General features: G+C 51.7%; 9 protein-coding genes across 9 annotated transcripts; 7 read left to right on the top strand and 2 right to left on the bottom strand.

The window, feature by feature from the left end:
- Positions 1-299: 299 nt before the first annotated feature.
- Positions 300-4,091, bottom strand: APUU_11236A (putative TGF beta receptor associated protein 1; the record flags this gene model as incomplete). The annotated part of the gene is made up of 3 exons (XM_041696057.1): positions 300-1,202; positions 1,252-3,872; positions 3,935-4,091. 3 exons carry the CDS (start codon positions 4,089-4,091, stop codon positions 300-302), a joined length of 3,681 nt encoding a protein of 1,226 aa, XP_041550602.1.
- A 717-nt stretch (positions 4,092-4,808) lies between these two features.
- On the top strand, positions 4,809-7,277 carry APUU_11237S (CCAAT displacement transcription factor COY1; the record flags this gene model as incomplete). The annotated part of the gene is made up of 4 exons (XM_041696068.1): positions 4,809-4,944; positions 5,022-5,189; positions 5,251-6,101; positions 6,153-7,277. The coding sequence occupies 4 exons, from the start codon at positions 4,809-4,811 to the stop codon at positions 7,275-7,277; spliced, it is 2,280 nt and encodes a 759-aa protein (XP_041550603.1).
- Positions 7,278-9,303: 2,026 nt separating this feature from the next.
- APUU_11238S (uncharacterized protein) lies at positions 9,304-10,117 on the top strand (the record flags this gene model as incomplete). Its single annotated transcript, XM_041696079.1, has 2 exons — positions 9,304-9,564; positions 9,629-10,117. 2 exons carry the CDS (start codon positions 9,304-9,306, stop codon positions 10,115-10,117), a joined length of 750 nt encoding a protein of 249 aa, XP_041550604.1.
- Positions 10,118-11,459: 1,342 nt separating this feature from the next.
- Positions 11,460-12,677, top strand: NOP1 (rRNA 2'-O-methyltransferase fibrillarin family protein; the record flags this gene model as incomplete). Its single annotated transcript, XM_041696090.1, has 3 exons — positions 11,460-11,568; positions 11,773-11,909; positions 11,967-12,677. The coding sequence occupies 3 exons, from the start codon at positions 11,460-11,462 to the stop codon at positions 12,675-12,677; spliced, it is 957 nt and encodes a 318-aa protein (XP_041550605.1).
- A 509-nt stretch (positions 12,678-13,186) lies between these two features.
- APUU_11240S (SDR family oxidoreductase) lies at positions 13,187-14,296 on the top strand (the record flags this gene model as incomplete). The annotated part of the gene is made up of 1 exon (XM_041696102.1): positions 13,187-14,296. One exon carries the CDS (start codon positions 13,187-13,189, stop codon positions 14,294-14,296), a length of 1,110 nt encoding a protein of 369 aa, XP_041550606.1.
- A 289-nt stretch (positions 14,297-14,585) lies between these two features.
- On the top strand, positions 14,586-16,260 carry APUU_11241S (mitochondrial processing peptidase; the record flags this gene model as incomplete). The annotated part of the gene is made up of 5 exons (XM_041696113.1): positions 14,586-14,735; positions 14,795-14,920; positions 14,971-15,048; positions 15,112-15,806; positions 15,870-16,260. 5 exons carry the CDS (start codon positions 14,586-14,588, stop codon positions 16,258-16,260), a joined length of 1,440 nt encoding a protein of 479 aa, XP_041550607.1.
- Positions 16,261-16,834: 574 nt separating this feature from the next.
- Positions 16,835-18,818, top strand: APUU_11242S (GMC family oxidoreductase; the record flags this gene model as incomplete). The annotated part of the gene is made up of 4 exons (XM_041696124.1): positions 16,835-17,210; positions 17,281-17,875; positions 17,928-18,550; positions 18,610-18,818. The coding sequence occupies 4 exons, from the start codon at positions 16,835-16,837 to the stop codon at positions 18,816-18,818; spliced, it is 1,803 nt and encodes a 600-aa protein (XP_041550608.1).
- Positions 18,819-18,943: 125 nt separating this feature from the next.
- APUU_11243A (uncharacterized protein) lies at positions 18,944-20,989 on the bottom strand (the record flags this gene model as incomplete). Its single annotated transcript, XM_041696135.1, has 2 exons — positions 18,944-20,798; positions 20,847-20,989. 2 exons carry the CDS (start codon positions 20,987-20,989, stop codon positions 18,944-18,946), a joined length of 1,998 nt encoding a protein of 665 aa, XP_041550609.1.
- Positions 20,990-21,367: 378 nt separating this feature from the next.
- APUU_11244S (uncharacterized protein) lies at positions 21,368-24,506 on the top strand (the record flags this gene model as incomplete). Its single annotated transcript, XM_041696146.1, has 3 exons — positions 21,368-23,519; positions 23,575-23,593; positions 23,630-24,506. 3 exons carry the CDS (start codon positions 21,368-21,370, stop codon positions 24,504-24,506), a joined length of 3,048 nt encoding a protein of 1,015 aa, XP_041550610.1.
- Positions 24,507-26,148: the final 1,642 nt, after the last annotated feature.

Here is a 26,148-nt window from a genome sequence, read left to right on the forward strand (position 1 = left end):
CGTGCAAGTTTTATGACTAGGATCATGCCATTGAGTATTATCGGACGAAAGATAGTCTATATAGCCAATGCTGGATGCGCTTCGTGGTGTCATTATATACAGTTGCTTGATCTTCTCCTTGGTCCAAGTTGTCTTCTGTGTAGACGTGGAAAGATTCCGCGCGCCCACACCCCACATCTCCGCGGTTGAGGATTTAACCGATCGACGACTGTTAGGAGGGGGTTGAACGGTCGATAACCAGTATGCTTTCTATAGGTCATACGATGTCCGAGTGCAAACTCCGAGACTGCCTTATGTCTCTATGAGTCTCCCGCCTCCACCATATCTCCAAAATCACTCTCCGTCTCTCCCCGCGCAGCGTTGATTTGTCCGTGCCCTCCTCCCCGCAACCGCTTCAATCCTTCTTCATCCTCAACCCACCCCCCAACTTTCTCTATGCCGGAGATATGCTCTGCGGCCACTCGGAGGTTCTGGCCTGCCGAGAGCGCCCGCTCGATCCGCACCTCGCGTGACTCCGAGACAAGCACGCGGAAGACATGTGCCAAGAAGCCATTTAGAATGTCCACGCTCCAGTCGTCGGGGATGATGCTGAGGATCTCGCGTACATCAAACCAAGCGGCGAACCGCCCGAGGAGGTCACTCGTGCGTTCGATTCGCTCAGATAGATCTTGAATCTGTAGGAATTCATCCAGTAAATACCGGAATAGCTCAGATTGGCGCGATTTCTCAGCGAATTCCAAAGGTGCGCCTGTCGAGCTTGTGCTTCGAGGGCCGCCGAACAAACAGTACCGGGTGGCGGCATCGTAGTCGCCTAGCCCATGTGTATAGAGGCGGAGGGCCTCCCGGTGGCGGCCTTGCAGTCCGTCTAGGATAATGGACTCGGAAACCAGCTCGTTTTGGAAGGGCTCAATGCGAGCGAGAACTGCCGGAATAGAATAATTGAGGCTCGGGGCGGGAGTGGACGTGAATTGGGTAGTGCTGCCCCCTCCAAGTAGCTGGAGGAGACGCATTCGAGACTGCCACCACGGATCTGAGGGTAGGTTCTCTGTGATAAAGTTCATATATGTAGGCTTGGGTGGTCGGAGGGCACGGTACGTAGAATACGATTCAGAAAGGGAAGCCCGAGCTTCGGGTGACGTTTCGAGCACAGAAATCACAGTGTCAAGATAGTACTGCAGAAGGTCGTCTGCGTATTGGGCGTACTGTAATCACATTAGATAAATATTCGTCTCAACATGAAACAAAACTTACATTCTTTGAGAACACAAGGTGTTCCAGATACTCCTGGACAGCATTTGGTGCACGCTCTTTCAGCAACTTCACAGCATCTGATGGGTCGAGTATGACCCGACTCGTGTTGTCCGCGAACACTTGGATACCGAGTTGGGGATTCCGTTCAGCTAACCACGAACCATATTCCTCGACAAGCTGCACATCTTTGATCTTCACCAGATACCGTCGCATCTGCACCTCAACACTTGCCGGAGTAATTTCACCACCTGCATCTACCTCGCCCTCAATGATCCGCCGCCAAGTCTTCAAAACGTTGCCAGACATTTTTCGGCTTTGGTACAAGCGACTCAAAACATACAGTCGGTGGTAGCTCTCCAACAGCGCCACAGCGTGGTCAAAATTGCCCTTCCAGTGATCAACAAGCCTGTTGAGTTCCGAGCGTAATCCTATAGAGCCAGCCTGCTCCTTGGTCATGCTATCACACTGTGCGAGTAAAAGGCGAAGGAGAGCTGCATCCACGCTGTCAAAAACGTACGACTCGTCTGATATACTGCCATATCCGCGCTTCTGTTGCCAAGAGAGAAGAAAGCGTTTCATCATATCCAGAACTCCAGCGTCAAAGAATCCCGTCAGCGACTCCCCTGCTCTGTCGGCTTGCTGCATGTAGGCCTCCGCCGTTTCTGCTAGCCCCGCATGAACCCATATGCCTTGTGAACTCTGTAGCGTTTCAGCGCGCAGGAGAGGAATCAATATCATGGCAATGCGAGGATCCAAGTTTCCAACGATGAGTGCTTTCTCTGTCGTGTCAATCACTGCATCATTCCTGGCGTGCGGTTCCATGAAGAGAAGGTCACCCAGAAGAAGAAGGCTGGCTTTCTGCTTCAAAAAGTTTAGTCCAAGAAATTCTGCCTCTGACCTGGGTTCTGTTTGTTGAACCACTTCAATAATATCCCAAATAGCATTCCTATCAAGGGTGTGTCCATTGTCGAGGGCCGCTTGGGAGCTTTGCAAAACATCGTCTAGTTGTGTGGTTAATGGATTCCTCACGATGCGCCAGATTCGATCTCCGGCCCACATAACAAGGCTACTCCGCGTCTTCCCCATCACTTGCGCTATCTTTGCCTCTTCTGCATTCCGTTCGGCTTCCCAATCTAACGGTTTTTTGGCCTCATCGGACCCGGACGTTTCCTGGGACTCAAACAGCTCCTTTTCTTTCTGCAGCTGTTCAATCGACGCCTGGGTTCTAGGATCCGCGGCAGGTGCATATGTGGACAAGGGAGGAGTCTTTAAACGAACCATCCGCAGCAGTTTTCCCAAGTCCTGGATTTCCAACTGGGTTGGGCTGAGCGTGTGGCTGATTCCGGCGTATTTTGGCTGTTCAGCTTGCATTGACGGTAGTTCTACCCAGCTTTTGTGTTCCTCCGCCTCGGCTGGGTCAACATCCCACGGCTGCACCTCTATAAACCTTCTTGTCTGGCCATCTTCATCGGATTCTATGATGGCAAGGACAAGTTCATCCTTCGTATTTTCTGGTGATGGTATGAAGTTTGTTTCGTCGCCCCTGTCAATAACAATTGACTTGGGATATCTGTGGAATGTAATTGTGCCTCGCACCACGTCGCCATCCACGTTGACGAACATTCCAACGCCAGGTTCGGTCTCATCGGAACCCCGCACTAGTAGAAACTCCGACGACGTTGGAGACAGGATGTGTGGTGTCAGCTCGGTAGACGGCTGCTTTGGCAGCGGCGGAAGAGGTTTCCGTTCATCTGCAGCTGCGGTTTGCGGGTCGCGTGAGGTTTGTTCGGAAGAGACCCTTGGAGAGCCGCCTGGAGACGTGCCTTCGCCGCGCTCTCTTGATACCGATCGTCTCGGTGTTCCGGCTTCCGACTGCTCGGGAGTAAGCGATCTTGACCGATCGCTCGATGAGGACCGCTGCGGGGCCGTAGGCTGTAACATTCCTGCAAGTGTATTCAGGCTGGAACTTCGGCTATGGCCATGGCCTTCATCGGGTGGTGAGCCGCTTAGCGTTGACAGGGGTGACTTCGAGGTAGGCGGAACTGGCATATCCTCTACCTGACCAGAGTCCAGCATCTCATCCGCGAAAGATATCGGGAATAGAGGTATTTTCTGCTGGTGCTCCACATCAAGTAAAGAATAGTTTCGGCCATCGGCGACACAAGATATAATGCCTCTTCGCGACAGCTTTAGGCACCCCGGAAACTCAATATTCCTGACCAGGCGAGCGCCATCGCCAATCTTCACCAGCATCAGGCGATTATTGGTCGAAATCATCACCATGGGATTTTCGGGTTCATCTGGTGCGATATTCAAGTCAAGACCGCCAATCCAACGGCAATTGTTGACCTTTGTGTTGCCGCCGAAAGCCGGACTGAGCTCCGGCAGCATATAAAAAGTAGTCATTCCATTGCAAAGGACGCATGCCTTGTTGGCGGTTGGAAGAATAAGAATCTGCTGGATGCCCGGTTGGCTAGGAAGAGAGGAGTTTTGGGAGAAGGATATGGGTAATCTTGAAGCTAGGATGAAGGACGGTTCGTTCGATTCGTCGGAGGGGTTGGGTGGAAGACAGACGAAGTGCAGGATCTCCGCTGCTGAAGTTCCGATATACAGGTTGTCATCTAGGGGGAAGGAAACAAGATATGTTAGCTTCTTGCAGACTCGTTGCGTCAGAAGAACTCACTCCAATACTCGACACATGTAATATGTACATCCCCCTCCGCATCATCGCCCGCGACAGGTACCTGGTCGAAGAGCGGTTTGAATATATATGGAGCAGCTTTGTGAGGGCCAATCTTGCGCCTCTTGCGCGAGATGATGTCGTCCCCGTCCGACACCATAGTGAGACCAGCTCTATGGCGACCAGAGACCTCAAGCTCAAGAGCCTCAATGATTGCGGACGGTTGACTGCGTCGGAGTGGATCAGAGCTGGGGAGAGTTAAGCCTTGCTGAGTCAGGTGGAGCCATCAACAATACGATATTCACGTTCCTGAGGTAAGGTGAAGTGAGAGCAAGGGGAAGACAGTAGTTATAAAGGCGATTTTCTACAGATTGTGAAGTTAGCTTGTAGCCATCAGCCTATGCGGTATGGGGCTGTGCGTTTGATGGAGCTGGACTGCGGTCATATTGAGGTCCGTGTTAGTAGTAGACTGGGGATCGTTGAAGCAGTGGATCAACCAGTCCTTCCACCCAGCAGCGGCTTTCCCGTCCCCCTAACAATCGAAAGCGCGGCCACTTAAAGCTTTTATACTGCGAAGGGTTTAATAATAAATAGCGATTGGTATAAGATCTATATGTTCTTCCTTCTGCCTGTGAAACCGACTGTGCCCCAGCTTACGCGGCCGGATTTACTCTCGGGCCGTTCAGGGTGTCTCCGTCGATTCCTCCGCATCGCGATAGAGACTCCAGCATCCTCATCGCAGTCTCCAATTCAATCGCCATTTTCTCGGGGTACTAGAGCTGACGGGCATTGCTCTTGATGGGGTTCGCTTCTCTTAAAAATACTGGTATAATCCGCGACGCATCGACGAGAGGGAGCTAGACCGAGAAAGGACAGCATGGACTCTTTCGCCATCACGGAGGGCATGCTTCCCCAGCCCGACAACCAAGATGCCCGTGCCGCTGACTCGGGGAACAGCGGTGCCCTTCCTGAGGGTGCCAATAAGTTTCAACGTGCCATTTCAGCTTGGAGAGGTACTATCCTACCGAAAACGAGTCTACGCTACCTTGAAGTTCTTGGCGACTGACCCTCCTGGTTCTTATCACCATAGGTATCGACTTATCCAGTACTCTCGCAAAGCTAGACGGCACCGCGTCGGATATTGTCGCTGAACAGCGAGACGCACTAGTCCAGAGAAAGGACCTCGCGCAAAAAACGAAAGACTTTCGGAAGCTTGACGATGCCTCCAAGCTGGGGGAATACAAAGGTCTTCTGAAAGGTTAGATTACCCCTCGCCTTGCTCTTAGAGATAACCCCCCTTATTAATGCGCACCGGTTAGCCTACCAAGGTTTCATCGACCTCTTGACAAATCAGGGAAAGTCGTCCTCGTCTGCTTTCTTACAGCTATACTCGTCTTTGTCCGAAGCCCCAGATCCATACCCCCTTCTCGAGACCTCAATCGACTCGCTCGTACTTGCCGAAGAAACAGTCCCCAAATTGACTTCTGAGCGCGATCAGCTCCAGGGCTCTGTCGACCGCCTCACCTCCCAGTTAGACGATACCGAGAAGCGACTGCAAGAAGAGCGTGCCGCGAGAAAGAAGTTGGAGGAGAACCAGGACACCAAAATCACAGAAATTGAGACGTCGTGGTCAGCGGTTCTAACGGAGAAAACCAACAATTGGACGGCCAAGGAGAAGAGCTTAGAAGAGAAAGTGGAGAACCAGGAACGCTTGATAAAGGAGCTCAAGGCGAGCTACGAGGTTTCACAACGCTTAGGTCAAAACGACGAAGGTGGCGACCAATCTCAACATGGTGCCTCGGCCGCAGAACTGGAATTGGTATCTAACGAGCTGGAAAAGACTAGCCTGAGATTGGCAGAAATAGAGGGACGAAACGAACAATTGAGGCTTGAGCTGGCTCAAGCTGTCTCACATTCGAAAGAAGAGCAAACTGCATCTATCGATGACGACCCCGCGTATCTCCGTCTCCAATCGGAGAACTCCTCTTTGTTGCGGAAATTGGATGCCGCACGGTTCGACCGAGAATCCGAACGCCATACATGGGAGGCCAAATTCTTGCAATCGGAGAGACAGGGCACGAAGGTTGCTACAGAAAGGGAAGAACTAAAGGCACGATTAGCGAAGGTTGCGGACTATGAAGACATTCGCCGCGAGCTGGAGATGATCAAGGTACGTCTAATATCTGGGAATGTATTTCTGACTCTAACCTCATTGTTTTAGTCCATCGAATTCTCAGCTGGTGATGATGACGATGCTGGGGATCTCACAGAGGGGGCTGCTGCTAATGGCACCGCTGACAAGACTAAAGAGGGCGGGAAAAACAGCTCCCTAGAACAGCTACTGTTAGCGAGGAACAAAAAGCTTACTGACGAGCTAACTATCCTACGTGTCTCGCACCGTGACCTGCAGGGTCAGCTGGAAGTCCTCCGTGAAGATGTATCCACCACTAAGGAAGAACTGGAGAAATCGCAAAACCTCTCCACCACCCTCGAAAATGACCTTCTTCGTTTGCAGCAGGAGGCAGCCAACGCGTTCCCATCTTCGGCGATGTCCGTGGCCGGCACCTATGCTTCAAAGTACCCACACTCCTCGCGTAAAGGGGGAGTATCCCCGACATCATCGATAATCTCCGGGTTTGATCAATCGACCATGTCTAGCAACACAATGGACGCCATTCGTGCAGGAGAGCCCGTTGGGGGAGGATCAGGCCTCCTGCCGATGATACAAGCCCAACGGGACCGTTTCAAGAAGAAGAATTCGGAGTTGGAAGAAGATTTGTCCAAGTTGTATGGCACGGTCAAATCCCTCAGGCAGGAGGTTGCATCCCTGCAAAAGGACAACCTTAACCTCTATGAAAAAACAAGATACGTTTCGACATACAACCGGGGTCATGGCTCCTCGTCTTCCGCGTCCGCCTACGCAAATAAGCCTAGTGTCTCCTCTATCCATCCGTCCGCAGACACACCGTCAGGCCTGTCTGTCGATCGCTATCAGTCCGCCTATGAGGCCCAGATATCTCCGTTTGCTGCCTTCCGTGGGCGCGAATCCACGAGGGCTTACAAACGAATGAGCTTACCCGAGCGAGTTGTATTCTCACTAACACGGATCATTCTCGCAAACCGGACTAGCCGAAACGTCTTTGCAGGGTACTGCTTTGCTCTTCACATTCTTCTCTTCGTTATGTTGTACATGATGAGTACAATGCAAATTGAGAGTCACAGTGCTGCAAGCCTCGGTGCTTCAGCTTCGATGGCGATGAATGGAGGAAGCGGGAGTAGCAACAGCTATGACGGGCAACTTGATGGTGATGACTGGCAACAGGAAGGATTCAACCAAGCGGGATGATTCAGGGTTGTATTTTTAGTTTTTAAGAATGGTGGGCGTTCGGTTAACGAATGGTTGCTGTTTCTGTCTTTGATAGCCATCTGTATATATCTTGATGCTCTTTCGGCATCATTTGTCCAAATCATTGCTCCTTGTCCCATTTAATTTAGGCTGTGTCGACCATCCAGTTATCCAGGTGCCTAGGTCTAACCGAATACCTTATCGCCGCGTCCAACCGCCGGCATACTTGCCTGCTTCATGGTGGGGACAGTATTCATTGTATACGCGCCGAGTTACATAAATATACATCAGCGCTTAGATTCTGCAACCACAAGACCAGTGAAGTTTCCCAAACGCGCGAGCCCTCAATATAGCAAAGCCTTTTTGCACTAATATATGCATAACTAGAGTCATTCACTCACCCTTATCTCCGCGGCACTTTATCCTGGTTCTGCAGACTGCAACCTCTTGGCCTCCGTTCTTTTGCCCGTTGACCGGCCAATATTGGACGGTCATGAGGCACACCTACCACACCTTGGACCTTATTCTGATACTATTTCTGTCTGATATGCTGGCGCTAGAGTTCTTTTGAATTGAACATCCGTTCCATGTGTGGACGATGTGACCTGGTCAAGGCGCTGAATAGGATGGACGGACCGCTGGCGTTCTAATGTTTCATTCATTGACAGGGTTCGAGTGACTGCGATATGCAAAAGTGTCTTCTGCAATGCGTAGATATAGCAATGAAGTAGTGAGAAGCAAAAGAAATGACCCTAGACAGGGATCGTACACGAGACTTTAGTTTCCCTTTTAACAGAGTCTGGGGCCATTTTGCCGTCATATTCTCAGCATTTCCAGGGCTCTGACAAGCATTGGCAGCTCGCACAAGGACAGGTCACGGACCAAGTAATCACGGAGACACCGTCATTCTTCAAGTCTGCTGTACCTGCAGGTTGCATGGTGGCACGAAAAAAACAACGTCCTCATCGCCAGTCGTTTTCTCGCACAATGTTGCCGTTGAAACAGGGCCCATGCGAAGTCCAGCAGCGTCAAGCCTTCAATATATTACAAGGGCGCTTCCGGTGATTTCCAAATGGCCTTGACTCGACAGGGCAGACGCTACAGTCAATTCGGTTAGCCCGGCGATCAGAGCGAGCTCCTGTTAGCTGGACAATTCCCCGCTTGTCAGGACCAGGAAGCGCTGGTGTGGAGGTCTCGATCTCGATCCTTCAACAAAGCTCATGCCCAAGGCCGACCAAAAATAGCAGGCAATCATTGGGTGCAAGATGGCTCTGGACTTGGCTGCATGCTAGCAGAGTCGCTAGAAGGAACAAGAAAGAGGTCAATCTCCCATCTGCAGCTAAGTCTCTTAGGGCGATCTGTAAGCGCCGAGCTCGATATTATTAGACCTCCGGGGCATTACCTGCGAATGAGCGTGTTCTTCACATGCAGGACAGTCTGGCAGGGCCCAATCAGAGTGCGAAAGGGCTTCGACAGGTGCTGCTCAATGCGCCGGCCCAACCCCCCTGTTTGCTTTCCGATCGAGGTCAAGCTGAAGGATCCAAAACGTTTGCTTGCCAGCGCATACCGGGCCCAATGGCAGAGCTGGATCGAGCTGGTCCCCCATGGGCGCTTTTCTGCGTGCTCTCACTCGATACTGTTTATAGCTCCCACACTTGTGGTTTCGGCTAGAGATCCCTGTTGCTATTCTCTGCATGGTCGTACCCGCCGTCGTGCAGGAGGGCATCACTACTGCTTCTGGGTATATAATTCCCAGCCTGCACCTTTGATACTGCAGCCCATCTTCAATTCTTCAGCAGCTCTATCTTCTGGTCATTAGCTTTGGTTGCATTTTCCTTTGTCAGCAATTTGATATTTTTGATACCCTGGTGGTCATCATTTTCTTTGTCGGTCTTCTCTTTCAACAGACTCTCTCCACCCTGCTCTTTCACCTTTAGAGCCCGCTTACTCTACTACGAGTCATTTCCCATCGACTACTTATTCCTCACTCCTCGCCCTAGAAAGATTGAATTGGCCAGCGTCCGCAATGCGTTCAGTTCTGTTTCTCACCAGCTGCTTGGCAGCCATTTCCGCCGCCGCTCCCATGTTCGGGGATCTCTATCACTTCTCAGATGAGATGGCCGAGTTCTTAGGCCGAGTGGGCAAACGCATCAGTGACGCCGGAAGCACGTTCGACCACTCATTGACATGCGACACCTCTTCAATTCAGCTTCCTTCCTTCGCTTCTGGCCTCCCATCCCCCGCGGACCAGAAACCATTATACGTTGCTCTTGGCCGCGGTACCCAGGTGAGTTCCCTAAACGCCCAGTTATAATATCTGTAGCAGAACACAGCCGCTAACAGATCAACAGAACTACACCTGTGCCTCATCAACCTCTGACTCAGAACCGGAAGCTATTGGCGCCGTCGCGCGTCTCTACAACGCCACCTGCTTCGCTTCCACCTTCCCCGACATGATCGAGCTTCTCCCTTCAATGGCATACAGGCTGAACCTACCCAGCAACCCGTCCGATCCTCTCCCACCCTCAAACTTAAACCTGATCGGCCACCACTTCTTCGAGGGCAGCGTCCCAGTATTCAACCTGGACACGTCCACCCGCCAACTCGGCATCGCGAAGGTGAAGAAGGACTCTGACCTCGACGCCCCGTCATCTGCAGTTAAGGGCAAGAACGGGGCCGTCAGCTGGCTCCTGCTCACTGCTACCAAAGGAACCGTGGGATCCTACGCGAGTGTCTATCGTGTCGACACAGCGGGTGGTGCCGCCCCCAAGACATGCGAGGGGATGCCCGAGTCTTTCACCGTGCAATATGCGGCGAATTACTACATCTATGGGCAATAGGGTTGTGGTTGATGGGCGGATATCTAGCGATTCTTTTGATTCCCATGTATATATCTCGTTAATGAATTCGGATATGCGCTTTCTTGAACCAGTTTTTGTAGTAGGGCTTTTCTGGAACCTCACCAAACCTTTGTAAGGAAGCAACCTGTAGCATCTAAGGTTCTTACCTCAACTTAATTTCCGCCCGTGCCCCATCGCACCTTCCTTCGTAACACGGTATATGCATTTAACTTCAATGGCATCAGCAACGCACAGAGGGGAGGTCGCTCTTTCCTCCCGCAGAGAATTTGGCCACGCCTTCTTCACGAGAGTCCTAACCCCAACCCCGAAAAGAAAGTGCGATGGAGGCCCGAGCAGTTCCATTGTTCCTTCCCGACACCCATTGCACCTTCCTTTATAACAAAGTATACTATTGCGCCCAACTTCAAAGGCAGGAGCAATGTTGGCTGTGACTTCCTGCGATGGATAAATACCGGGCACTGGCCGTCCCTTCCCGAATACAATTCCCGCACCTAGATGCCTAGCTTTGGGAGGAAAGTGCATGGAGACACTGCAGTTCGAATGTTCCTTACGGGGTCTTCCTCTATAACATTGTATAGGGAGGTTCAACTTCGAAGCTAACCTTAAGATCAGTTGAAATACGGCACCTCCATATTGGTAGCTCCTTCCCAGCTTGGGCAAATAGCTGGCCGCGCCTTCCTACCGGGGATCTAGCAACCAACCCTGAAAGAAGCTGCGATGGAGGTGGCCTCAACGTCCTTTCCCAATAGAAATTTGTCCATCGTACCTCCCAAGGCTGGGGGTACTATGCCCTATCCAGGCAAGGAAGGTAAGATGTGTAGAACAGGTTTAAATGAGGAAGGAGTCACTGGGACGTGATGTACGGAAGGAGCACTTAGTTATGTGCCCGCGGTCTTTCCTGTTTGTCTCGTTTGCAAAAACGCCGAGTGGACGTCAGGTGACCTCGTCTGTTCATCACGTGATTGAAAACCCACACAGCTCTGTCAAGCTATTCCATTAACGCACTAGCGCCAATAGATTTTCGAAAGATCCGAGAGCCTGTCTGAAAAAACTCGACCGCAACAACGACGAGCTGCACGGCCTCCAGCGAATCCTGTCAATCAGTGTGGGCGTGAAACATTCTTGAATTTTTACATTCAACGACGTCTGATATTTCTATCTGACGCTCATCGCCCCATCGAATTGATACCTACACCCTCCGAACTTTTTTCTCGCTTTCCGGTCCAGCAGTTCTTGCGGCCGATTTCCAGCCTCTTTTTTTGCGGCTGACGATTTATCGATTTAAAAAGATACCCACGAATATCTCAATCTTCATATCATAATGGGTTTCGGTGGCCCTCCTAGAGGACGCGGTGGATTTGGTGGTGGTGGTCGCGGCGGCGGTCGCGGTGCTCCTCGTGGCGGCGGTGGTGGCCGTGGTGGTGGCAGAGGTTTGTGACGACCAAGCTATATAATATGGGATATTGGAGGCTGTCTAGTTGCCGTGTGTCTTGCCGTTTCTTGGAGATTGTGTCTGTTGATGCTTATTGTCCGGGTTGTCGAACGAGCCATGAATGCGACGCTGCTGGGCGCCTTTATCCTCCAAGTGTCCCTTTGAGAATTGTCGCTAATATGTCTCTTTCGTCGAATTGCAGGTGGTTTCGGTGGTGGTGCTCCTCGTGGCCGCGGCGGTGGTGGCCGTGGTGCTCCCCGTGGAGGTCGTGGTGCTCCTCGCGGCCGCGGCGGTCCTCGTGGAGGAGGTGGTGCTAGGGGTGGTGCCAAGGTTATCATTGTAAGTTATTTTCTATCCGAAAAGGTAAACTAGCAGTCGCTGACTTTATCTTTCAAGGAACCTCACCGTCACGCCGGTGTTTTCGTTGCCCGCGGTGGTAAGGAAGATTTGCTCGTTACCAAGAACTTGACCCCCGGCGAGGCTGTCTATGGCGAGAAGCGCATTGCCGTTGAGGGTCCCGCGGCGGAAGATGGTGCCGTCACCAAGACCGAATACCGTGTCTGGAACCCTTTCCGTAGTAAGCTGGCTGCCGGTATCCTCGGTGGTCTTGATGACATCTACATGCGCCCCGGCTCCAAGGTGCTCTACCTTGGTTCCGCCAGCGGTACCTCCGTCAGTCACGTTGCTGATATCGTTGGACCTACTGGAAACGTCTACGCTGTCGAATTCTCCCACCGCTCCGGCCGTGATCTGATTGGCATGGCTACTCACCGCACGAACGTTATCCCCATCGTCGAGGACGCCCGTCACCCTCTGCGTTACCGTATGCTCATCCCCATGGTGGACGTCATCTTTGCCGATGTTGCCCAGCCTGACCAGGCCCGTATTGTCGGCCTGAACGCCCACATGTTCCTGAAGTCTGGCGGTGGTGTGATCATCTCCGTCAAGGCCAGCTGTATCGACAGTACGGCCAAGCCCGAGGTTGTGTTCGCGCGTGAGGTGCAGAAGATGAGAGATGAGAAGATCAAGCCAAGGGAGCAGCTGACCCTGGAACCTTTCGAGCGAGACCACTGTATCGTCTCTGGTGTCTACAGTCGTTCCGCATAAAAAGCCAAAAAGCAGGTTTCTTTGTAACGGGGTTTCTATCTTTCCTTCTCATGTCTTAATTTTGTGCTCAGTCCTGGCGTCGAGTGTGCTACGATTTATTGAAATGTTTCGCTTTTTTGTTCTATGTCGAGGAATTTAGATGTGTTTCTGGACATTTGAAACGTCGTGCATGGAGTTAATTCATTTATCTCACTTCAATTTGTTCGCAAACTCTTGTAAGCACTTTACCGTAGTATTATTGCAGTCATTCATGTGAAATTGGCCATAGGGCGTCCGTTATGGGCGAGTCGTCAATATCTCGGACTTCCGCCGCGTCTCCAACCAGATTTTGGGACGACCACAACAGCTCGGCAGTCGGACTATTTCCCGACTGCTTTTGCCTTCGGAATTGCTGCGTGGGATATCCATTGAGACTGGCTAATCACAGTCCATCATCTGATGCCTTGCACCTCGCAGGATGAAAGACATGGGGGGGTGAACCATGCAGGCTGGGTGGTTAAATCCCGGGGATGCCCCGCAGGACAGTGAAGGGATACCTGTACTTCTTATTTCCTGCAAAATCGCCCAATGCATTGTTGAATCCTCGCTGCTTGCATCTCTGTCACCTTCCATCTCATTTATATACTTTCAAATCCCGCGAACCCGTCTTTAGAATGTCGATTATAATCACCGGCGCCGGTGGCTACGTCGGCCAGGAACTGGCCTCTGCCCTCCTCGCCAGCGACCCCAGCCTGACAGTGATACTGGCAGACGTCGTGGCCCCCGATGTCCCAGAATCCGCAGCACAGCACGCATCAAGAGCAAAGTGCGTCAAGGCCGACCTTACCTCTCCCGCCGTAGTCGACGAGCTCTTCGGCGCAACTAACCGCTACGACACGGTCTACCTGCTGCACGGGATTATGTCCAGCGGCGCAGAAGCGAACTTCGAGCTCGGCGTGCGCGTGAATCTCGACGCAACTCGCTATATCCTTGACAGACTCCGGGCCGTCCAGCCGGGCGTCAAGGTCGTATTTACGTCTAGTCTAGCAGTCTACGGACTCGCGCCTAAAGGGTTCGTCATTGACGAGACGAATTTTCCGCCTGTGCCCGAGTCTAGCTACGGCACGCAGAAGCTCGTTATTGAGTTGTTGCTGAATGATTACTCGCGCCGTGGGTTCCTGGATGGACGTGCTGTGCGTTTGCCCACTGTGACGGTGCGAGCGGGAAAGCCCACGCAGGCGGCGAGTAGCTTTGCGAGTGGGATCATTCGCGAGCCGTTTCATGGGGAGAAGGCGGTTTTGCCGGTTAGTAAGGATGTTGAGATGTGGGTTTGCTCGCCGTATACGGTTGTGAGGAACTTGATCCATGCGGCTACGGTGCCGAAGGAAGCCTTTGGGGACTCAAGGTCGGTGAATCTGCCTGGGATTGTGGTTAGTGTGCAGGAGATGTTGGATGCGCTGGAGGAGGTTGGTGGGAAGGAGAGACGGGCGTTGGTGGAGGAGAAGTATGATGCGGATATTGATCGGATTGTGCAGACTTGGTCGCCGCATTTTAATCCGGCGAGGGCGCTGAAGCTGGGATTTTCGGAGGACATTCCTATTCTCGAGAATGTGCGGCGATATGCGAGTCAGCTCAAGTAGACATTTAATTTTGGTGATATAAGATCTAGGGTTTTGGATGAATGAACGGAGATATTAATGGTCATTGCAGGAAACAGGCGGACTGCCGATTGTATGATGTACGGAGTGGGCGTAGGGAAGTGTCGGGATCCAAAGCGGTCGTTGGAAAAGCGAGTCATGTGATTGGCTGGCGGCTGGCGAACAATTTGACGACTCCCGAACTTCGACCTCGCAACTCCAGGGTCGTCCAGCCTCATCATCCTCCATTCTACCTCCCTCCCTCTCCACACCCACTTTCCATCCTGTCACAATGGCTTCCCGGCGTTTAGCCTTTAACCTCAACCAGGCTCTGCGCAGTCGCGCCGCCCTGAAGTCCATCCAGCCCGTCAAGCGTGGCTTTGCTTCTCCCGTTGCCCTCCCGTCCACCACCCAGTCCACCACCCTTTCCAACGGTTTCACGGTACGAATCGACTGCATTGGCGTCTGCAATCGCGTTGGATCGTGGCTAACTGGATTTAGATCGCTACGGAATACTCCCCATGGGCTCAGACGTCGACCGTCGGCGTGTGGATCGATGCCGGTAGCCGGGCAGAGACTGACAAGACCAACGGAACCGCGCACTTCCTGGAGCACCTTGCCTTCAAGGTGTGTATTTCGAAATTCAGATGTTTTTATCACTGCTAACAGGCTTTCAGGGTACCAACAAGCGTTCGCAGCACCAATTGGAGCTCGAGATTGAGAACATGGGTGCTCACCTCAACGCCTACACATCGGTATGATTCGGGTTGATAAATGGAACAGTAATTTGGGTCGTCGCGACTAACAATTGCTTATAGAGGGAAAACACCGTCTACTACGCCAAGTCCTTCAACAACGATGTCCCCAAGGCCGTCGATATCCTCGCCGATATTCTGCAACACTCCAAGCTCGAGTCTTCTGCCATTGAGCGCGAGAGGGATGTGATTCTCCGTGAGCAGGAGGAGGTTGACAAGCAGCTCGAGGAGGTTGTCTTCGACCACCTTCACGCTACTGCTTATCAGCGCCAGCCTCTCGGCCGTACCATCCTCGGCCCCAAGGAGAACATCCAGACCATCACCCGCGACAACCTGACCGAGTACATCAAGACCAACTACACTGCCGACCGCATGGTCCTCGTTGGTGCTGGTGGTATCCCCCACGAGGACCTCGTCAGACTCGCTGAGCAGCACTTCGGTTCTCTGCCCAGCAAGCCCCCAACCTCCGCCGCTGCCGCCCTCAGCGCCGAGCAGAAGCGCCAGCCCGAGTTCATTGGGTCCGAGGTCAGAATCCGTGATGACACTCTCCCCACTGCCCACATTGCCCTTGCCGTTGAGGGTGTCAGCTGGAAGGACGATGACTACTTCACTGCCCTTGTCGCCCAGGCCATCGTCGGTAACTGGGACCGTGCCATGGGCAACTCCCCTTACCTCGGCAGCAAGCTCAGCTCCCACGTTGAGCGCAACAACCTCGCCAACAGCTTCATGAGTTTCTCTACCAGCTACAGCGATACCGGGTGAGTTTTTCTTTCTAATTTGGAAGAAGAAGTAACTCTTGACTAATGTTCCGTCTTTTTTAGTCTCTGGGGTATCTACCTCGTCTCCGAGAACATGACTGGCCTCGATGACCTCATCCACTTCGCTCTCCGTGAATGGTCTCGCCTGTCCTTCAGCGTCACCGCCGCTGAGGTCGAGCGCGCCAAGGCTCAGCTCAAGGCTTCCATCCTCCTCTCCCTCGACGGCACCACCGCCGTTGCCGAAGACATTGGTCGCCAGATCATCACCACCGGCCGCCGCCTCTCCCCCGAGGACATTGAGCGCACAATCGGACAGATCACCGAGAAGGATGTGATGGAGTTCGCCAACCGCAAGCTCTGGGATCAGGACATCGCCATGAGCGCTGTTGGCAGCATCGAGGGTATCCTCGACTACAACCGTATCCGATCGGACATGAGCCGAAACGCCTACTAAACGCCTAACTAGAATATGCGTTTTCTTTTGTCCGTCTCTGCCGGTTTCATGCCACCTGTTTTGTTTTGCGTGTGGTGATTTTAATAGATAGATACGGGGAGAGTGAGGGGAGATGAAGCGTGTCCTGTACAGTACGCAACTGTCGCTGATATATCAAAATGTATTCTTTTGTTACTTGATTCCAAGCCGTATGGTGCTTTAAAATAATCCCGTGCAAGTGAGCAATCTGCTTATGCACTTGCGATTTCGTCCACACTAACTGCATCGGTCTGTATACCGCGCCAATTGTAACCCCAATATTGCATAGTTTATTCTAGCGCAGGAAACCCCTGTAATTCGTTATTTTAGATGACGAAGGAACACTGCGGGAAATTTCGATGCGGGGAACCTGGAGGCCTTATAATCTTCGATGAGATGCTGCGTCGATCACATCCAGCTCATGCTGACACGCATTTCGCATTTCTGCATGCATTTATTCCCAACCTCCCACCTACCTTACCCATCCCAGTCAGAACACAGACAAGAAAGACAGTGATAGGAAGACAAGTCTCCTTGTACCACCAGGCGGCCAACAATGGCAATCCACCTCAAAGCCCTGGCCTTCCTAGCCATAACCTCCACGCTTAGCGTCCTCCCAACCCCAGCCACCGCATCCAATGCCGGCACCGACACCAACCGCTTCGACTTTGTGATCATCGGCGGCGGAACAGCGGGGCTAGCAGTCGCAAGTCGACTCTCGGAAATCCCAGATATAACAATTGCCGTGGTCGAGGCGGGCAAGGATGAAGGGAATAACCCCAACGTTACGAGCGTTGCTGAGTACGGCGGGACGGCTGGGCAGGGGACGCATATTGATTGGTCGTATGAGACGGTCGAGCAGAGGTATGCTGGTGGGAGGAAGATTGGGTTCCATGCTGGGAAGGCGTGGGGTGGGACGAGTACGATTAATGGTTTGTTTCCGGCGGAAAACAATGAAGTGAATGCGCTTTGTTTAGAGGGAATATGCTTACGGTGCTCCAGGAATGACGTATATACGCGCTGAAAAAGCCCAACTCGACGCGTGGGAAACGCTCGGGAATAAAGGGTGGTCTTGGGCCAGTTTATGGCCTTACCATCTGAAGAGTGAGCGGTATGAGACGCCGACTAAGGCGCAATTGGCCGCTGGGGTATCCTATGTTGATTCATACCATGGACGCCACGGACCTCTCAATGTGGCATATCAGTACGGACTCCAGAATGGCTCATTTGCGTCTCTGGCGAAGGAAACCTGGCAGACTTTCGGAATGCCATCTAACCCCGATGTCAATGGGGGAAACGTACGCGGCTTCTCGACCTGGCCGCAGACTCTTGACCGGGAGGCGAATGCCCGGGAACATTCTGCGCAGGCTTATTACTATCCCGTTAGGGACCGGTCTAATCTCGTTATATTTAGAGGGCGAGTGGATAGAATATCGTGGGCTGGAACCAACGGGAGCAAAGCATTAGCAGAGGGGGTCGAATATACCACAGAAGACGGTAGGGCTGGGACTCTGTATGCGGAGAAAGAGGTCATTGTTTCGGCTGGGGCTGTTCGAACGCCGGCTATATTGGAGCTTTCTGGAGTTGGGAATCCAGAGTATGCACATTGAAATACCCAACTGCTTTGTTTTTTACTGACATCAAACAAGGCTATTAAAACAACTTGCTATCCCCGTCAAAGTGTCCCTACCATCCGTCGGCGAAAACGCCATAGACCAACCAAACAGCTTCATCAGCTACTCCAGCACCAAAAACTTCACCGGAATAGCCCCATACGTAACCTACATGACAGCCTCCGACGTCTTCGGGCCGGAGACACAACGCGTCGCAGACGAAATCTCCTCGCGGATCAAATCCTGGGCTGAACAAGTCTCAGCAGGCAGCCCAGGAGGGGGACTCCCCGCCTCTGCAATCGAACACCAATACCGCGTGCAGCACGATCTCATATTCAGCCAGGACGTCGCGATTACCGAAATCCTAACGACGAGTTTGGGACCGCTTGTTGGGACGGCGTTTTGGATTTCCCTTCCGTTCTCTAGGGGGAGTGTGCACATCCATTCGTCTGATCCGGGTGTTCATCCTTCTCTTGACCCTAATTACCTCATGGCGAATTGGGATATTGTGTTCCAGAGGAGGATTGCTCAACTTGTATCCAGGTATTGGGATACGGAGCCTGTGCGTTCTTTGGCTGGACAGCGTATTCAGCCGGCGGTTGGGGATCTGCCAGCGAATGCTACAGACGAGGAGTGGGATAAGTGGATTGAGAGCTCATGTGAGTACATTCTTCCCTTAAATACTGGTGTCTTTGGGTTGGATACTTATTCTTTCTAGTGTCTCCCAACCAGCATTTGGTTGGTACGGCGTCGATGCTTCCTAAGGAGCTCGGGGGTGTAGTTGATACTAATCTTGTTGTCTATGGTACTGAGAATGTAAGGGTTGTTGATGCGTCTGTCTTACCGGGCCAGATTAGTGGGCATCTCACCAGTCTCATATATGCGGTTTCGGAGAGGGCGGCGGATATCATTAAGGAGACGCTTTAGGTACGTGGGATGGGCGTGGATGCTCACTACATATTGATTGTGGAAGAAAATAAACTAGGGAAGATATAACACGGCTTAGAGGTACATTGAAAGCCAAGGGCTATCTACGATATAACCCGTCATTCTTAAAAGCCCTCATCGGAATCATCATTATAAACTCCCATCGTCTGCATCCTCTCCTGGTAATCATTTCGCCTCCGGGGCTGCAAATCACTGAGCATTGTTCTTTCGGTAATCACGCGGCGGCTGTAGGGGTTGTCTCGCGAGAGTGAGAGTAGCATCTCTCGGGGAAGTTCGCGCTCGATGCGGGTCCTTGCTGTGGCGTTGGTGATAAGCACTTTGAGGTTCGGCCATAGATAGGGATCTGCTGTAGTCCGATAGAGCAGCTCGACCACATCACGCAGATCAGAGAACCACTCCTCCCGCTCGAAACAGCCGATGTTCTCGATTAGACAGAGGACTCCTTGGCCACGTGGAAGCTGCCTGATAAGTTGCCCGAGGGTCCAGCACAAATCCCGGATCTCATGCTGTTTGATGCCGTTCGCGAAGGGCCGGGTATCGATGAAATTGAAGTTGAATGAATGGTCTGTGTGTAGAAGTTGGGTGATCAGGCTTCGTAGGAGGCCACGAGGGCCAACCACTGGGCTTATGCGGGAGTCGTGCTGGCCACAGAAGAAGTGGATCACCGTGGAATTCCACTTTTGGGATAGGATTATGGCCAGGTGGGCACTGAGACAAGACAATGGAGATGTTCTAGCGTGATCATCATAGTTTCCGTTAACCAGCAGCAGATCGGGGTTTGAGGACGAGAGCCATTCATGGAACCTGGTTGATGACAGCAGCTGTTGAGCTTGGATCTGTGCAGTGTCGTTGAAGGACGCCTCGGATCGAAGAATGTCCTTCAAATCGTTGACTGGCCCCATGTGGTACACATTTAGTGCTTGTAGTAATTGTTCCCCGGAGAGGAAAGATGCTGTGTCAGGGTGATTCTGCATCCCTGGGCATGGCTGTACGCGGTTTGAGAAAGGAAAACAGTTGGTGAGCGAGAGGTTCTCCATTTGCTGGCATTTCTCATCTATGAGGGCATGGAGAAAACTGTTTTGAGCATCGATCCCGTCTGCTATGCGCTGGAGTTCGCGGCGCATTTCTTCTCTCTCCACATGGGTGTCCTGCACCTTGCGCTCGACGTCGTCCAAATGACGACGAATGTACGTGACGTCCGTTCTAGTGTGAGATACTGTCTCTCGCACAGCCTTGGTCTGCATGAGAGCTTCGCTCATCTTAGTATTAGTCTCGATGGCGATACCGTCCCGAATGTTGTCGAGGCAGGTCTGGAATCGCTGCACTTCGCCCTGCATATCGTTCAATATACCGTGGATTTCCTCAGCTCGAATTGTAGGCCTGAGTATCTTCCGAGAGTATCCCAGGATTTGGAGTCCCATATGTCCCGTATGACTTGTGTTCAACTTGGCGATTAACTGCTGGATCGTTTCTATGATCTTCACATACAGGTTGACCGCACAGTCCCTCAGTGGTGAATATCGTTTGAACTGGCACCGCTTCGCTTCTGTGCCCGCGATTATGTCTGGGATAGATCGAAAGGCCTCGAGAATCATTTCACGAGTTTCTGCTTGTTGTTTTGCGATCTGAGCCTCGGTGTTAAACAATGCTGCCATCTCTGCTTCAGTTCGAGGAAAAGGACCACGTACGCTAAACACCAGCTTCAAGCCCGCGCTCAGTATGGACAACCCAAATTCGCCTGGAATAATGTCAAGCCATGGCGTAATATCAGCAGCATTGTTGCCTGTTCGCCGCAACGCTCCGCGCACCAGATGGGCAGGTTGACCTCCCTTTCCCCTGCGTTTATACTCATCCTCCGCCGCCTGCAGCTCATCGAATACGTCGTCCCAAGTGCAAGATTTAACGTCCCATTTGATGTCCCATGTTTTAATGTAGGACGTTAGTGCATCTTCCAGGTCGCTGGAATGCTTAGCAACCTTGTTCGCGCAGAAGTCGGAATCATCTTACTTATAAGGCTGCCGCGCAACGAAGACACCTCGTTGGCTGTCGTAAGTCGATTCCACTGCAAATGCTTCATGGTACTGGGGCGCTCTCTGGACAACAAAGTCTCTGACTGTACATGCTACATCTGAAGCTCTTGGGGGTTCCATCGCATAGAGAGTTGGTGATGGGTCTTTCTGAATCTGCGTTGCTCCTTATAACCCTCCTGGAAGCAAACACCATCAGAATGTCCCGGGGATGGTGGTACTGGGAGAATTGTCTAACCATGGCAGTGCCACAATATTTCCATCAGAAAAGACCGACTGCATCTCCTAATCCTTCATTATTTGCAAAAGCAAAGAGAAAACCTGGAATAAGAGAGTCGTCAGCATTTCTCTTCTCTGTGTCTGTTTTACAGCCGAACTCCCATTTTGCTGAACGGGATAACTCTAATTACTTCACTCCCTTCCTCTCATTAGAGATAACCAGATAAGTGGGAACGAATATTATACGGAAACAAAAACAGATACCCAGGCACCTGATATAACATGGCCGAATCTGCAGGAGAAATTGGACCGCAGGCCGACGCAGGTATGCACGGCCGTGTTGACGACGGAGATTCGCCGGATCCAAGTGACAACAGCATTTCAATTGGTCCTGTCGCTTCAAACAGATACATACGGCTCCTGGAAGACCGTCTGTCCAAACTGGAGAGCAAAATCCATGACTTAGAGGGTTTCGCGCAGCCAGATTATGGTCCAGCCCCGAGTATACCGGTAGACAGCTGGAGCTCCGTCCAAAGCGACGAGCAAAGCGATGAAACCCCGGATTTACCGCAATCTTCTAAGCCCATGATTCCTAGTCTTTCCAAGGTTAGCTGGTTCGGCTTTCATAACCTCCTTGAGGGAGACGATGGTTTTGCGATAGATGTGTGCTCCATCAAGGCGGCAGGCCGTAAGGATGACGGCCCCTCGAGGAAATTCAGGGACGAAGGAGAAAGTCTGGACTATAAGCGGGGAGTGAAGATGTTTTTAGATCTCAAAGTCCCACCGGGGGGTGCTGACGTTGTTAAGTGTATTCGGATAAATTCCATGGCCATTCTGACTCTATTGCACGACATTGATCCAAAGGTCCCGATTGACGGATCGCCTCTACGACTCAACCCCCCCTTTTTGTGCCTGGTCCATTATCATGACCAGGTAAAGCAGATTTTGGATCGAACTCGCAGCGAGTTTGGTCTTGGGTCTCACTCAGCAGTGACAACATCGGATACTGATGCGGAACAGCAGGTGAGCCGGCAGCACCGTGCTGAGGAGCTTCTCCGTCATATGGACCCCTACATGCACTTTATGGATACAGAGGTGCTCCCTAAGTACCGTCGCCTAGGCCTCCCAGAAGTCAACACTGTCAACGCAAAGGTTCGTTTCAGCGAGTTACCTTATCTCTTCAGGCGGGACGACGATATCTACCAGCCGGCGGGTACCAACGCTCTTTCACAAGACTCCCTTCGACATCAGGAAGCTTGGAGAATCCTCCCTGATCGTATATTCAGCTTTTATCGGGATGTCACCGAGGAGTCTTCCTGTTTCTCCGTGATTTGCTATCACATTGTTTTTGACGGAAGATCATACGCGCCAGTCAGACAATGTTTACAAATCGAGGAATTTGAGGGCGAGCGTGATGTGACGTCGCTGCCCATGTATCCCATTCGATTTATGCCAAATCACCGCGAGATTCTCACTGAGCTGCGGGACAGAGGAGCGAGGTTTCAGGAACACATCAGCTCGAAACAGGTGTCGTACCAGGGATGGGCGTTGCAACATCCAGACGGCCATGGAAACGATCGTACATACATATCAAGCAATTTGGTCGTTGATTTTGCGGAAACCTCCAGAGCACACCCAGACTGGACAGTTGACCTAGGAGATGGGAAGACGGATTGGAAGAATGACTTTGAGGATATCCCTTTTGTTTTCCCCGAAGACCGCCATTCCACCTTGTGGGGATCGAGTCCAACCGCCAACAATCTTGTTGTCAAAGCCCGCAAGCCTGTATCGTTGTATGACCTTTCTCTGCCCCATGAACAAACGGACAACTGCTTCCAAAGGCATCGGTTTTTTCTTGAGTTTTCTAAGAAATCGGAGGATCCCACTGCCATCGGCCAGCTCCAAGGTGAGCTGGATATTCAGGAACATGAGCTCGTTCTCCTTCCAAAACGGCTGTTTGCCTACGCCTTACAAGATCGAAAATTCGTCATGCTGGACATAGCAAATGCAAAATCCTTAGCGCAGACAGGGGACCCTTTCAAGGAATTAATCATCTCGCGAAGCCATAAGGATATGATATCATCTCTTGTTCACGCTCACTTCGAGAAAAAGCAAATAGAACAGTTACACGGGTTCTACCTCACCAGCCAGGATATCATCCATAACAAGGGCCGGGGGCTTGTGATTTTACTGCACGGCGTTCCTGGAGTAGGCAAGTCTTCGACAGCAGAGGCCGTGGCACAGCGTTGGAAACGACCCCTTCTTGCTATCACCTGTGGGGATTTGGGCTTGGAAGCTGCTGATGTTGAGCACTCCCTCAAGGAGATCTTCCGGTTGGCACAGCTTTGGGACTGCGTCTTACTCCTAGATGAGGCGGATGTTTTTTTATCCCAGCGTTCTGTTTCTGACTTGCAGAGGAACTCGCTTGTATCTGGTGAGTTTATGGTTGTTCAAGCGTTCGTCCTGTCTCTGCTAACGTACTCTGACAGTTTTCCTTCGCGTGCTGGAGTATTATTCAGGGATCTTATTTCTAACCACTAACAGGGTGGGACATATTGACGAGGCGTTCATGTCACGCATCCACATTAGCCTATATTACCCGCGGTTGGATTTGGACCAAACAGTTGATATATGGAGGATGAACATCGATAGGTTGCAGTCAATCGAACAGAAACGCAGCGAGGCGACGGGCCAGCCAGCACTTACCATTGCCATTGACGAGATACTAGAATACGCCAAGAAGCATTTCCATGCCCGGGGACCGGACAGAGCATGGAACGGCAGACAGATACGAAATGCCTTTCAGACGGCCGCTGCACTCGCACGCTACGAATCGGATACCGGTACCTCATTGAACAAGGCCCACGAAAATCCCCATCATGTTTTAGCCCGCCACTTTAAGACCGTCGCGCGAGCTGGCCGCGGGTTTGAGGACTACCTGCGCGAAACAAGAGGCAAAAGTGACAGTGATCTTGCGTACGACACGAAAACCCGCGCAGACCATATGGTCGAAAACAAATCTCGGAAGGCCCCTATAATCTCTGAAGCAGCCATTGGCGCGGGGCCGAGCAAATATCAGGGCACCTATCTGAATCCCAATCAAGACAGCCGCCCCTCGAATACTCAGGCAGGAGGATACCAGACCGCACCACAGTACAGCATCCTCGGTAGTGGACAGTTTACACCCAGTGCGTACTCTCAAGGACGGGCCTCTCCACAGCAGTTCCACAACGCGGGAACAAACCCCTTCCTAAGTATGAATGCTGGAAACCCGGGGCATACCACACCCTCGCGGTCAATGACTCCGCAGCCGCCTATGGAGTCTAGAGGCGGTAACTTTTCGTATGAATGTGTACAAAACCCTTCTATAACCCTAGGACAGTATCACGGTCCCCAAGGCGATGATGAGTTTAGTGATTGAGTTGGTGAAGCTTTTTGATCAGTGTCCATTTGGATAGATATGATATGCCTCTCGAAGTCACTCTGGCAGGATTTCATTCTCGGTATTCTTATACAACGGAAAAGTTTGGAACAAATTTCGGGACGTCTTTGTAGTTGGAACTTGGGCATCAAAGATATCTAGTTGATCCTGAGCTCATGGGCGACCATCAGACTCGGGTTACAGACAAATGATGTAGTATAAATACTTACGAGAATAGGGTTCCCAGGTCGTTTTTTTTTTTTCGTAGTAATTGTTGCTATACTTCCCGTCTCTGTCGAGGCGATGTACGGCAGAAGTCAGTGTAGATATCTGACTAAGATGAGTAAACAACCTGATCCTTACAGTGAAGACCGTATCTTATCGAGTGCTTTAATTTCCCGGTTAATTGACACCGAAATCTATTCTTAGTTCGTATTCGGCCAAGGACACCGAATGACAGGTCGGCTTCGCTTTCAATGCCCACGAGCAGCTTGGTTTAGTTATCGAGCGACTCCGTACCCATATGGACTAATCCACCAGCATTGAGGTATTCTGTACCAGCACAATGAACTCGACCCCTTCGCTCAGCGGACTCCCCATGTTAGAGCGTTACGAGCGCTCAGATCCTCGGTAGACTGCGGATACGGATAGTCTCCCTAAAGCAGTAGGTATCTTCCACAACCTTACCTTACCTTCTCGCCAACGCCCAACCCCCGCGTTTCGGGTATATGGGGCCTAAGCTCACCGAAATGCAGGGCAGGATAAGATAGGCGGAGACACCCTCGTGGCTGTCATTCGTCTTTGACTTTCCGAGATGACAGATCTGTCAAACGCCAGACGCCTGGCCGGTAGATCAAACTGTAAACACCAGTGGGCGACTCGCGACTCGTCTAAGGGGGGTGGCTGAGCTCCGAGATGTAACTGATGGGATGGATTTGCTCTCTTTATCCCGCCGTTAATAGGAGATTTAGGCTTTTGTGGTGAAATTACCGCTCGCTATATTGAACCATATTATACACCCATGTTATCTTGGCAGTCACATGCGAATTTGGATAGATGGTAGCAAAGCAGGTTGAGATTAGTGGATAAGATCTCGGCTGTTTGAGCTTCTCTTGACGTGCTGATGGCATCATTGAATCGATGTAACTCAATGTATCTGGCTGGTTAGTGTATGCGCAGTATGCGCAGTGAGGTGATAGTGAAACGGAAGATAGCGAGTCTCGTGTGGGGTTTCCTAGGTGGGAGGAGCTTGGGCCAGGTGACATCGGTCAAGAGTCAAGAGACTCAAGACTCAAGGGCCAGTTGGAAGAAGCAGATAGGCGATATCAACCCGGAGCGGCAATCCTCGGCGGTTATGTCGTGTTGTTGTTTGTTTTTGAGGCTGTTGTGTTGGGGAGCAGCACGTGCGAGTCCAGTCCCCTCATTTCTCTCCCCCATCGAGGCTCGAGACTCGAGACTCGACTCTTGACTCTCGCGAATCCATGGATTCAATCAGGCCGGCAGGAACTCTGCCAATCATCCCAGCAGCGTAATCACCGCGATTCATGTGAGCAATTCACCGAGTCCATGGTCTTATCTCAGCGAATCACGCCGGCTTGCGAACAACTTGCTGTGATGGCGAAGTGCATGAGCCCCGAATCAG

Source organism: Aspergillus puulaauensis, chromosome 1 (genome assembly GCF_016861865.1).
Source record: "Aspergillus puulaauensis MK2 DNA, chromosome 1, nearly complete sequence".
Taxonomy (NCBI): domain Eukaryota; kingdom Fungi; phylum Ascomycota; class Eurotiomycetes; order Eurotiales; family Aspergillaceae; genus Aspergillus; species Aspergillus puulaauensis.